We start from the raw sequence: 13,105 nt of genomic DNA, 5'->3' as shown, positions 1-13,105 counted from the left end.
CTCTTTGATCAGTCATGCCTCCAATATGTATTTCTGTTCTTTTACTAGTGACGTATGTGGCTGCTAATGGTCCAAATAAGCCTGCAGAATAACATTGATTTTAGCAAGCAGTGCTGTTTGTCTCTCATTTTTCCATTAGAGAACGTCTCGCTGCATCTATCGCTTACCTTGCTAGAGTAATTTCTTCACCTAAACTCATTCTCTGTCTCCCCCATCTCCTCCCCCTTTTGTTACCCATGCAGGCTGTTTCATTGTAGGGAATCTTTATTAAGTAGTGGTGGCCAGAGTGGTGGGAACACTGATCACTTGCACTCAGGCAGTGGAAAATAGTTTATTTCACCGCAAAGCTATGTTGCCATGGCTGTGTCATTTAAAGTCTAAAGGTCATATAGATAGGACAATTGCCGAACAAGTGGAAATGGAGAGGAAATATTGCAGACGCGTACTGCATAAAAGCAGCAGCATTTGTGCAGTGTCTGAGTAAACAGGAATTGGCATTCCACTGTGAAGATGAAGTTATGGAATCTTCAAGGAAAGAGAACAGTGAGAATTAAAGGGCTACTGTACGAGTTTGATATTTTCTTTTCTGTTGTATGATTTGTATGGGGAAGAGAATTACTAGCAAATACTCCACCGTCTCGGATTTCTCAAAGCCAAAGGGATAACAATATGTCCAGGTTACTTTCAAAATTGAAATCGTTTCTTCTGCCACCAGTAAATGTTGGCTGACCTTTGACCTTTGAGCTGATTTCATATTTTTACAAAGTAAAGAAAAGTTCCAGGGCAGATAAAATATTTTATAGATTCGGAGTGAAAAGCACCTAAGTGCCATTTTCAAAAGGGACTGAGGAGCCTAAGGACTTGTCGAAACAGGGACACTCAGGAAGGTTAATACAAATTAACTAAAGGTGTGAATTTAAGGTGGGTTAGTTAAACGGTATTAAAACCCTGTATGTATGCTCTTACTCAGAATTAAAGTGGCCTTAATTCAGTTTAGTTTAATTCTCAAAGTTTACAGGACTACATAATGCAAACGAGGTACCATTTAGTTCACTCCCACAGGGTCTACGCAGGGCAGTTATAGCACAGTGCAGCACACTAGTGTGTGCTCCAGTTCACACCTGATTGGTCCAAACTGCGGGGCCATGTAGACAAACCCTTACGCTCCTAAGTGCCTAAGTTTCTTTTGAAATTTCTGAACACTCAAAAGTTCCAGAATTAGGGTTCTCTGAATGTTGCTTTAAAAAGGAGGTTAGAACAAAATATTGAATAGCTGCTCCTTAAGTGAGGATCATCTCCCCCTACTCACTGAATGAGGCTGGGATCGGGATCCTGTGGGGAAAATAATATGTAACCATATAATTAAGCACTGTATAAATAATGCATAGAGACAAGGGGACCAAATTAAGGTTGCACAGTCAACCTTAATTCTGGCATTTCCTAGCTTTTGAGTGCTTGACTTTGCAACTTAAATAATGTTCTTTTAATGTAATTTGTTGTATGTAATATAATTTTGGCTGCTTTCAAGGTGATCAGTGTTTTGTCCTATTGAAAAAATAAGTTAATAAGATGGTTTCCTTTTGCTCTCCTTTTCCCATCTATTTTATTCCTACCCTAATGCTCATTGATAGAGCAGAAATAGAAAGAGTCAGGAGATGGACCACAAAAATGATTTAGAGGCTTAGAAAGACTGCTGTTTATGGAGAAAGTGTGCATATTGGAACTGTTTTAGTTTAGAGATGGGACAGCTAAATGGTGCATGAGAGAGGTAACCAGAATAATGATTGGTATATTGGAAGAGGTAAGGTGGGTAAGGCAGTATCTCTTACTGGACCAACTTCTGTTGGTGGAAGAGACAAGCTTTCAAGCTCCACAGACCTCTTCTTCAGGTCATGGAAGTAAATCAGGAACTCTTATTTGCCATTTTTTTTCATAATACAAGAAGAAGGGATATTCAGTTAAATTGAAAGACAAAAAATTTAAAATTTATAATGTATAATTTATAAAGTATTTTTCCCATAGTGCATTATTAAGGTGGGGGACTTAGTGCCACTGAATAAGAGCTTAGAATTTTTTGAAAAAATAGGCATTTAAATGGATAACAACAGTATTCACAGTTACTTTAGAGAGAACTTTTAAAAATTTAGGTTCTAAGCTCTCTTGCTAAGGGGCATTAGTCATTCTTTAACTGACAGGATTAAGAAAAACATTCTTTATGGGTAGCTTATAAGTTCGTCTGAAGCAGCTGCTACTAGCCATAGTGTGAGACAAGGTGCTGGGCTGCTGGTCTGATTTAGTATTGCAGTTCCCGCAGAATATTACTATAACTTCAAACTTCTGTACTACTATTTTCCAGTTCTGGCCTGATTCTTAGACCTCATTGAGATCTGCAAAACAGGCGATATTCGAACAAAACTGGTTCAACTATTTTTTTGGGCTACACGTGCACATTTGTCATTAGAACTTAAAGGGGAAAGTATGTGGTATATTCTGTTGTTTAAAAATATATTTATAGAGCTCAAAAAGGCTGAATGGATTTTGTTTTCCACACACAATATTTCCTTCTGGGCTGAGACCAAGCAGGAAACATTTCAGAAAAAATCGGATTTGCATGAGAAAACTATGAGTAATGGAAAAAAGGAGAGGTGGGTTGTAGTTCATCCTTAACAACAGCTGTCACTAATGCTCCCGGTCTAGTTACTTATATGCAAGACTGCCCAAATCTAAGTGCATGCAATCCATGTGAAGGCAATGGTTTTATATATTTGGGCGGTAATTTGACTTTTAGCACAGAGTGCTAAATAATTAATTCTGTATTTATGATAGCGCCATGTTTTAAGTTAGTCCCAAAGAGCTGTCAACCCTCAAATGGTCTGATTACTTACATGGTTGAAAGAAAAGGAGTACTTGTGGCACCTTAGAGACTAACAAATGTATTTGAGCATAAGCTTTCGTAAGCTAATGTATCCGATGAAGTGAGCTTCACGAAAGCTTATGCTCAAATACATTTGTTAGTCTCTAAGGTGCCGCAAGTACTCCTTTTCTTTCAACCATGTAAGTAATCAGACCATTTGAGGGTTGACAGCTCTTTGGGACTAACTTAAAACATGGCGCTATCATAAATACAGAATTAATTATTTAGCACTCTGTGCTAAAAGTCAAATTACTGCCCAAATATATTTGTTCGTCTCTAAGGTGCCACAAGTACTCCTTTTCTTTTTGCGGATACAGACTAACACAGCTGCTACTCTGAAACCTTACGTGGTTGACATGCCACTCTTTAAAGTTTTATAAACCTTGTATATTTTCTCTTTTGCTTCACTGGAGTAAAATGCTTGGTTGCCTAAAACAAGTTAGTTCCATGGCCTAGAAAAAAATGTGAGTGCTATTTGAGTGGCATGCAGATGCCTTGCAGCTCTGCTCATTAGGGTCTGTGAAAACTGCTTGCCTCTGTTTCTGGCTGAATGTTTTTAATGCTAAGTAAGAAGCTGTTTAGATAGCAAAAACTGCACGCAAAAAGTTCTCCTGTTATGTGCATCTCATGGTGGGCATAATAATAAATACTGTGCACACCTATGGCCTGACTTTCCATCATTGTCAGCACCTATAGCTTCCATTCAAGTCAATGGGAGTGCAGCATCTCTGAAAACCAGATCAATAATGACTTCTGGAAGTTCACACCATGAATGAGTAGCAGGAGTAAGAGAGAGGGCAAAAAATAAACCTTAGTTAAGCAGTTGTTTAACTGATTACCCATACCACCTTTCTTAGGGTTCTCTGAATTTCTATTGCTTAATGAAAAGGAGTACTAGTGGCACCTTAGAGACTAACCAATTTATTTGAGCATAAGCTTTTGTAAGTTACAGCTCACTTCATCAGATGCATTCAGTGGAAAATACAATGAGGAGATTTTCCACTGAATGCATCCGATGAAGTGAGCTGTAGCTCACGAAAGCTTATGCTCAAATAAATTGGTTAGTCTCTAAGGTGCCACAAGTACTCCTTTTCTTTTTACAAATACAGACTAACACAGCTGCTACTCTGAAACCTATTGCTTAATGGTGGATGGTGACTTTGTTTTAATGTTTTGACTAAGACCATGTCTACACTACAAATTTTGGTTACTGCTGCAGTTAGTATATCTCTTGTGCGCATGCATACTTGTCTCTGTGCGTCGGTGCTGTGGGTATTCACCAAGAGTTCTGATATTGATGCACAGTGCAGTGCACCATGGGTAGGTATCCCGGTGTGGAAGCTGCCACTGTCCAGCCCACTGTCTTTTGGGAAGCTTTGGCAATGCATGGTGGGGCCACAAGTTGAACAGAGGTGACAGGGTGCAAGGGGTCGACTTCCCAGCATGCAACTGTTTCCACCCCATAAAATATCATCTATATCCCATAATTTTTTCAAAACCACATGAATTCACATGGCCTGCCTCGCTACCTGCCATTTCTGGCAGAAACCTGGAGCCTGAACAGCTCTTCACTGTTGTCATAAGGGTTGCAAGCACAGGACATGCAAGCCTCCAGTTTTTGCAGAGCTGCAAGAATAACTGAATAATCAGGGCACATGATGATTTGTTGCAGAACAGATTTCTGTGGGACATAGCGAGAACCAGTTCAAGGTTGGTGGCAGTCATGGAACAACTGCAGACATTGCATCGCCGAGAAACAAGCCCTGGCCAATGGGATTGTATTGTAATGCAGGTTTGGGATGATGAACAGTGGCTTCAGAACTTTTGGATGCACAAGGCCACATTCCTGAATCTGCATGCTGAGCTTGCCACAGCCCTCCAGTGCAGGGACACCAGAATGGGAACTGTACTGACAATGGAGAAGCAAGTGGAGATCACACTGTGGAAACTTGCAATGCTAGATTGCTACCTGTCAGTGGGAAATGCGGTTGGAGTTGGAAAATCCACTGTGAGAGCAATTGTCATGCAAGCATGCAGGGCCATTTATTGCCACCTGCTATGCAAGACAGTTTCTTGGCAATGTGCTGGACGTAGTGGATGGATATGCAGCAATTGGGTTTCTGAACTGTGGTGGAACAACAGATGGCGCACACAGCTCTATTTTGGCTGTAGACCACCTTGCCACAGAGTACATCAACAGAGAGGCTACTTTTCTGTGGTTATGCAAGCACTGGTGGATCACTGGGGATGCTTCACCAAATTTAGTGTGGGTTGATCAGGGAAGGTGCATGACACTCGCACCTCTAAGAACAGAGGACTTTTCAGAAAGCTGCAAGCCGGGACTTTTTTTCCTGACTTCCAGAGTACCACTGGCAATGTTGAAATGACAGTAGTCATCCTGGGGGACCCAGCCTATCCCTTGCTCCTGTGTGTTGTGTAGCCATACGTTGGCCAACTTGATAGAAGCAAGGAAAGATTCAACTACCGGCTCAGCAAGTGCAGAATGACTGTGGAATGTCGTATTGGTCGATGGAAGGGATGCTGGCATTGTTTATTCACAAGATTGGATCTCAGAGAGAAAATTATCCCAGTGGTTATGGGTGCCTCCTGTGGCCTGCATAATAGAGGGGGGAAAGCAAAGAGAGAAAAATTGCTGCTGGAGTGGAGGGCAGAGAGAGATAGAGTAGCTCTGAGTTTGAACAGCGAGACACCAGGGCTATTAGAAGAGCTCAATGAAGTGCTCAGTGCAGAGCAATGTGGCTCACGGAGGCTTGGAAGGAGCTCTTTAACAGTGAGCTTCAGTAACACTTAGTGGTATACTGTGCTCTACCTTTCCCTGCAGTTTTGGCGCCTGTTAAGAATTGTATGGTGCTTGATGTACATCTATGAATATAACACTGTCAATGCAGTTATTAATTTTGTGGTGCTTACTGTACATTTATTATTATTACACTGTATATGTCATTGATCCTATGAGTCATGTCACACTGTACAGTAACAAGTAAGTGGAGGTTTTTGGGACTGCTAGGCACCCTGCAGCATTTGTTGTGAACTAATAAAGATGAATTATGTTCCAAATAATGGAATTTTATTCAGTAACAACATCATTTGAAAAGAAAAATCAGTGCAATATAAAAGAAAATACGTTTAAAACTCAATAAAGTAATAGAACTTTTCAAGAGGAAAGAACATTTATGACCATTTTAGCTACACATACAGCTAGCTTGGCTTTCACAATGTGAAGCCGTCATTGTCCTTAATGTCCCCCGGTGTGGAGTTGTGGGGGAAGAGCCTGTGGGCAGGGTCAGTGCGCGGAGGCTCCCTGGCCCCCTGCCTAGGAGCTGCTGCCAGAGGGATGTGCCGGTCGCTTTAAGGCGCTGCAACCTAAGTAATTAGAGGACTGGAGATAATTGACATATGATGAAATATTTTTGAAAAGATATAAGTATGTATAGGTTAGCTAAGTGACTATTCAAAGTGTGTGTGGAGTGGAGGAGATATAAGTCTGCAGCTCTGTGAAGGGCATAAGAGAGAGGAGTTGTTGGACATTATACAATAATGTTACAAATGAATATGATACAAATATTTGATATTTCTGTGCTGAAAAAAGTAACTTTAATTAAACCCAGAAAAAGATTAGTGTGGGGTTTGGAGTAGGGATAATAACAGGAGGGGGATAAGAGTGGTATTAATATCAGCCTGTACTTTCTGAATGTACTTTTTAGGAGTAGAAGATAATACAAAGGGACATAACTGGTAGTAACTGGCTGAACTTCAGAAAGGAGGAAATTTAAGATGAGAAAAAACTTCTAGATATTAAGAAGTTAGTAATTTATTAGTGAAATGGGTAAATGACTGTTGGTACTTTTTTCATTTAGTAATTTCAGGCATTGATGGGCATATGAAAGGATTCAAGACATAGGAAAATTATTCATATAACTATTTAACTCATTTTGTACTAATTGATTTAAATACTCCAGGTGTTTCATTATTGTAGAATAAGCATGACTGAAAATAATACAGATTTTTGTCAATTAGATTAATTGTCAGTCAAGAGCTTTTCAAATACAATACTGTGAACTGAGCCTTGGGACCCACTTTCTAAATCTCATAAAGTAGCAAATTAATGGCCTGTGTTAATAGTTCAAGTATCTTCTAAATACAAAGAAGCTACTAAATCTGAACTTGGGTAGACTATTTTAGGTTTGGGAATGATTCTTTCTTTAGTGAACTGGACCATAGTCCAGAAATATATTAAATATATTAAACAGTCAAAATGTGAGTTAAGTTTGCAGGATTTTGGCCCAAACCTGAATATAAGGTACTAAATTCTGCTCTTTTAGACTGACATAAATCCATTTGAAAACAAGTGCCAGATTTGATAAATGCTTCACACAAACACAGTTGCCATTGACTTCATGGAGTGCTTTCACACTGAATGCACCATGCTTACCAGGCGGCATGTTAAGAAATAGAATGCACCATGCTTAGAGATCGCATGTAGTTATTTAAAAGTTGCGGACATGATAAAAGTGATTCCTCTGCAATGAAACATTATCACAATGGCTATATGTTACCTTTCATCCAAAGATCTCAGAGTTGAGTTGTATATTCCCATTCTCATGTGAGACATGCCCATTTTATAGAAACAAAGTGAATTTAAAAGAGGTTAACTAAACCCTAAACCGAAGGTTGTGATTGAAGGATATATTTGAAAAGGAAAGCAGTTTGGCTTGTGGCTCTTGACTCCTGGATTCCATTCCTGATTCTGGCACATGCAGTTAGCATAAGTGTGTGACCAAATTGAGTAGCTTTGTCGTTTATGAATAAAACACTCATCACAAACATATGCTGATTAAAACCTTTTTACCTTGCTGATTATTCTGTTTAGGAGCAAATTTTTTAAAAGTGGCCTTTAATTTCAGGTGCTCAGCTTCAGACTGGGTTTCAAAGTTGCTGAACATTCCCAGCTGCCATTAACTTCAACTGGAACTGTGAGTGCTTAGCACCTCTGAAAATTAGACAATAAGTATTTGGCCACTCAAAAGTTGCATTGCCTAATATTTAACTTGGAGAAATTCTATAGCTTGTGTTATGCAGTTGGTGAGTCTTGATAATCATAATGGTCCCTTCTGGCCTTAATATTTATGAAAAAATAAACTGTTTTTGAAAATCTTATTGTAATTATGTCTTACTACTTAGTAATTCCATATTCTTGTGAAGATTGTTAAAAGTAACTTACTGTATTGTTTACAGCTATAATCTGTATCTGATTTTTATGCATATGTATCTCTGGGAAGAAATGTGGTTTACAGATTACATTCTTTCAATTTCAGATTTTGTACAGCCATGGCATCCATGCTTCAGGATTCTTCGTTGCTTTTGTTATTTCTCTTGTATTAACATGCGTTGCATTTTTTGCTGTTTACAAAACTAGAAGATTAAAATGGAGTTTTCTCAATAAAAACCAGGTGAGTCATATTTTCTACAATAAAACTTTATTTCATCTTCTCATAAATGGTCTCTCAAAATGGTTTCCAGAGTTAAGAAATGCAGTGACTAGCCTGAAATTTTGAAAAGTTGGCAGTGGAAAGATAAATTTAAATATTGTTAGAATCTCAGCTGATGTAAATCTGTATAGCTCCATTGTGTTTGGCGTGGTCAACCTTAGAAGGGAACCTAGGACTGGCCATAATCATCTATCAAATTTTAAAGGTGTTAATTTATGTCTACAGTATGTGTTAAATTGTGTTGAAAAATATATGAATTATTAACACATTTTAAAACATGACCATTTTTCCTAATCTAGACATGCTGATAATAGATAAATAGCTGTTCTTTCCTTGCTTGCAGTGCGGATTTTGCTGGTGGCCTCAAAATTTAACAGTATACTGTAATCTATCAAATGAGTATGAGGGATAATTGATAATTTGATGGCAAGCTATGTAAATGTGTATGGGTTTGAGCAAATGTGAGTTTTATGCCTGGAAGGAGGGAGGTGGTATTAAAGCCAACCCATACCTCCTTCATACTAACTGCAGGCGTGACTGTGTCTTATTTCCTAAACTGGAAGATTTAACATGATGTTTCTTTTTGGCTCACCTATTGACTTCTACAACTTAAAGCTTTCTCACTGTTTTTGCAAAATCTCCAGGGTGAATGGCTGAATGAAGGCTTTTAGAAAGGTTTGTGGTATATGTAAAGTAGGATTTTTGTTGTTGCGGGGGGAGTGTTTGTGTGTGTGTGGGGGGGGGGGAGGCTGGCTTGGAGGCTGTTTTATTCCTTCTGTCTGAATTAGGTTTAAATCCAGAAGAGCCCGTTAGCTGTAGTTCCCTGGGGCAAATATTGTACTACAGCAAATCTGGAGGACACCAGATAGGCACCACACTGGGACAAATATACTTCGGAGAATCCTTTGATGCTTTGGGTTTGGTTCAGGACACTAGAACTTGGAGAACAGATTTATTCAACCTAGGGGAAGCTGCTGTTGCCTAAGGGTCTTCCTTAGTTTTTGCTGGTGGGTATGGTGCTTGCTGCTATCTGCTATAAAATGGCTACTTTCATCACACGTTGTTTGAAGTATTCATTTTAGTCTGAGACTGACTGACTGAAGGGGATAGGGAGTTGCCCAACACTAAAGTCCAGTGGAGGCGGGTGACACAGGGAGGGCATACCTTAGATGGGACGCAGAAACACTGTATGGGAAAAGTACAGTAGTACTTCAGAGTTACGGACACCTCAGGAACGCAGTTTGGGCTTCAGATCCAGCAGCTGACACTCCAGGCCAGGATTCAGCAGCAGCTGAACAATCTAGTCAGCCCCAGCATGAGTTTGCAAGCTTGTCCCTGTGTGTGTGTGTTGTCCCCCTCCCCATGCTGCTCCTGGTCTGCTGTCTCAGGCTGCCTTGGGCTGGCAGCCCCAGTGTCTTGTTGTAAGTGGCTGCCCCACGAATGGGGGTTGGGTGGGGACAGGTAGCCCAGATGTGCCTACCTTTAAGATGCAATAGAGGCACAGTACAATACTTGCTTTGTTTTTTTAATCTCTGCTGCTGCCTGATTGGTTACTTCCGGTTTCACAGGCTGTCCGGTTGCCAGGTCAGTCTGTAATTCTGGTGTTCGTATCTTTGAGGTTCTACTGTAGGTGATTTGAGACTCCTGTTCTTTGGGACAGAAGTTCTGGGAAGTGTTCCAGTGCAGCATATCAAATTTCAAAGGCCCAGAGGGCCTAGCTGGCACCAGTTTATTTTGCTGAATTCCTGTATGTACTTTGATTTGTACAAATGTGCAATATTTATTTCCCTTGTCTTAGTGAAAATGACTGCGGGCCTTGCAACCTTGTTTTTTTAACCAACCATTCTTAAAGGCAAAATGTAAAGCAAAAAATAATTAATTTTAAAAAATCCCCTTTCTCCTTCTTTGTGATATACAAAGAATGTCTCAAACTCTTTTTAAGTTGCTTTGTTCTACTTTTCACCATTTACTGTAATTATTTAAATTAAAATATTAGGTTTTCATGACCCTCTCTTTGCTCAAGGATCTTGGCAGGATCTTTGAAGGACCTGGTTAGTGACGTTTCATAATGCTGGAATCTCTCCATCTGCCAGAAGAAGGGCTTGTCTACCCATCACGGCAATGCACATTGGAAGGGTGTGAATTCTGAAGCACACCAGTGTGCTGCGCACTAACTGGCCCATGTAGACCTTGCTGGGCCACACTAAAATGTCCCAATGCATGTTAACATAGTGCTGTTGAGGCCTACGTGGGCCAGTTAGTGCAAAACATGCAGTGTGTGTTAGAATTCACACCCCCTAGTGCACATTACTGCACACTGTAGGCAAGCCCTACAGTTTGTCTACACTTGCACTGTACCCTGGGTCCATGTACTGCTAGAACATGTACCCCATACCAATGCCAAGTGTCCTCATATGCTATGCTGGGCACAGGTATATGCTTATATCCACACTGCCCCTTTTTGGTATGCAGTCGTAGCACTGCCATTTCCAGGTAATATCCCAGAGTCCTGTGCGTCACAGGAGACACTCTGGGAATCACCTTGCTGCGTGTTCCTGGTCCTGTACGTCTCCTTCACATGTTTGTTGATGGCAGTTCCCGGTCATCTCTTCCTTCTGCCTAACTGTGTTGAAGAAATTAAGCAAGTCCATGATGATGTGGTTCTGCTCCTGTTCGCAGGACAGATGGTTATGTGGTGCAGTACCGGATTCTTAATGGAATGGGTTCAGAAAAATCGGAGATGACAAAGACAGCGGACTGAGAGAGTGAATGTAAATCCACTGGGGTCCCATGGAACAGATGCTTTGCATGGTGGGAAAGCAATGGTATTCCCATGGGTGGACCTCCACTTGGGGCCTTGGAGAACCAGCATGGTATGTGGGACCACATCATCTTGGAAACCTGGGATGACGACCTGTGGCTGCAGACCTTCATGGAGTTGTATGAGCATCTTGCACCAACCCTCCAGCACCAGACCATTTGATTTTGGAAACCCATACCAGTGCAGAAGCTGATGGCTATTGCCTTAGAAAGCCAGAAACAACTGATAGCTACCTGTCTCTTCCCAGCCCTGTGAGGGGTTTTGGGTGCCAGTTGAGTATGTAGTGCTAGGCATCCAGCATGCTCTTCCCGGTGAGGTGGTGGGTGGGATTTGTAGCCTGGGCAGCAGCTGGATGAGGAGGAAAAGCTGCCCGATTCCAGAGAGGAGCAACAGCCATGGTGGCAGCAGGCCCCGAAAACGTTCTATCACCACTTGTACCAGGGAGTGCATGGTCCCATTTCCTCTGGGCATACTCCTGCTCCATGAACTGATTTGTGAGAGCCTCCTCCTGCCTAAGAACCCAATCCTCCCTTGTCCTAAAGCACTCAAATTGCTCCTGACTCCTCCTGTCAGTGCCAACGAGCAGGTCTTCCGGGATCCTTCTCAGTCTTCGTCTGCTATCTCTGCAGTGCCTGGTGGAATGGGTTCCCTGTTGGCATTGGAATGTCCTTGCAAGTCAAACACAAGCCTAGCATTCTCTGTCATTTCTCCTTTGAAGGAAACTAAGAACTCCCCCGCCACGTATCATAGTTTTGCTGCCTAAGGCCACAATATTGATACTTTTTAGCATCCCAGAAATGCCTCTGTCCTTCAGACTATTTTTGTAGCCCACCAGGAACCAGCTAAGCCTAAAAGTGAAGTACAGTTGTTAAAATGTTGCATGGTTTACAGTGCATCAAGGGGCTAATTGGGGTGGGGTTCGGTGCCTAGTTACCTATTTCTTCATTAAAGGCTGGCCATCATTTGGAGAACATAAGTGTTCAAGGTACCAGAATGGAAAAAAGAACTCCTTCCAGTCCTGTGGAGGACACCTAGCCACCAGTGCTGGAGAGATGTTCCTGTTGATGGTCAACGCTATACATATTGCTCAGTGAAATCATAAAAGTGTAAAAGAATCGTCCCAGCACCAGAGGTTTATAAAGGTTTTCTTGTCTGGTGAATTTATTAATCCTTAATCTCAAGAGAATCCATAGATACTGTCTACTATCTGAACCGCTTTTCCTCTTCCATAGAATCATGTGCTAATTTCTGTTGATGGAAGCAAGCTACACAGAGATCTTCTTTAGGTTTGGGGAAGAAGAGCTTTGTGTGGCTCCAAAACTTGTCTCATCCACTTACAGAAGTTGGCCCATTTGAAAGATACTACCTCAGCAACCTTTTCACATCAAATGCCTGGTATCCTAGGACCAACATGAGTATAACAACACTGCAAACATAGAATTATGTGTGATTTTGTTCAACAAGTGTATATAAAAGGTTGTATGTACCATAATACAAATAGAATGGTCCTAGAGATTTAGAATGGAAAATAATTCACTGAGGCTGGTCCAAAGCCTATTGAAGCCAATGGATAGACTCCTATTGACTTCAGTGGGCTTTGGCCCAAAATTTTAAAGCTGTTTAGGTGTTGCTGTGCTTAGCATTGCAATGCCTAACTGATTTAGGAGCCTAAGAGCTAAGAGCCTAAATTCCATTGATTGTTTTAATCATTTAGGTTCCTGCTCAGTTATGTACCAAAACATAGCATCCACACAAACTCCTATTGAAGTAAATGGGAGTCTTTCCACTGACAGCAATAGGAGTTGTATCCACACTAAGGGTTGATCTGCTATAATATAACGTTTCTTTTTTTGTGTTTAC

The 13,105-nt window shown here is 40.9% G+C and overlaps 1 protein-coding gene across 7 annotated transcripts in view; it reads left to right on the top strand.

Annotated features, from left to right (window-relative positions):
* EVC2 (EvC ciliary complex subunit 2) overlaps positions 1-13,105 on the top strand; it is a gene marked incomplete at its 5' end in the record, with an annotated part of 185,799 nt that overhangs the window by 39,290 nt on the left and 133,404 nt on the right. For all 7 annotated transcript variants that reach the window (XM_084626746.1, XM_084626744.1, XM_084626743.1 and 4 more), the window contains one exon: positions 8,251-8,385. In XM_084626746.1, coding sequence (XP_084482872.1) covers positions 8,251-8,385 — 135 coding nt within the window. The remainder of the gene's footprint in view (positions 1-8,250; positions 8,386-13,105) is intronic.

The sequence above is a fragment of the Lepidochelys olivacea genome, assembly GCF_965140295.1.
Source record: "Lepidochelys olivacea isolate rLepOli2 genome assembly, chromosome: 4".
NCBI lineage: Eukaryota > Metazoa > Chordata > Testudines > Cheloniidae > Lepidochelys > Lepidochelys olivacea.
Note: the sequence above shows the minus strand (reverse complement) of the source record. Positions and strands in the feature narration are given on the sequence as shown.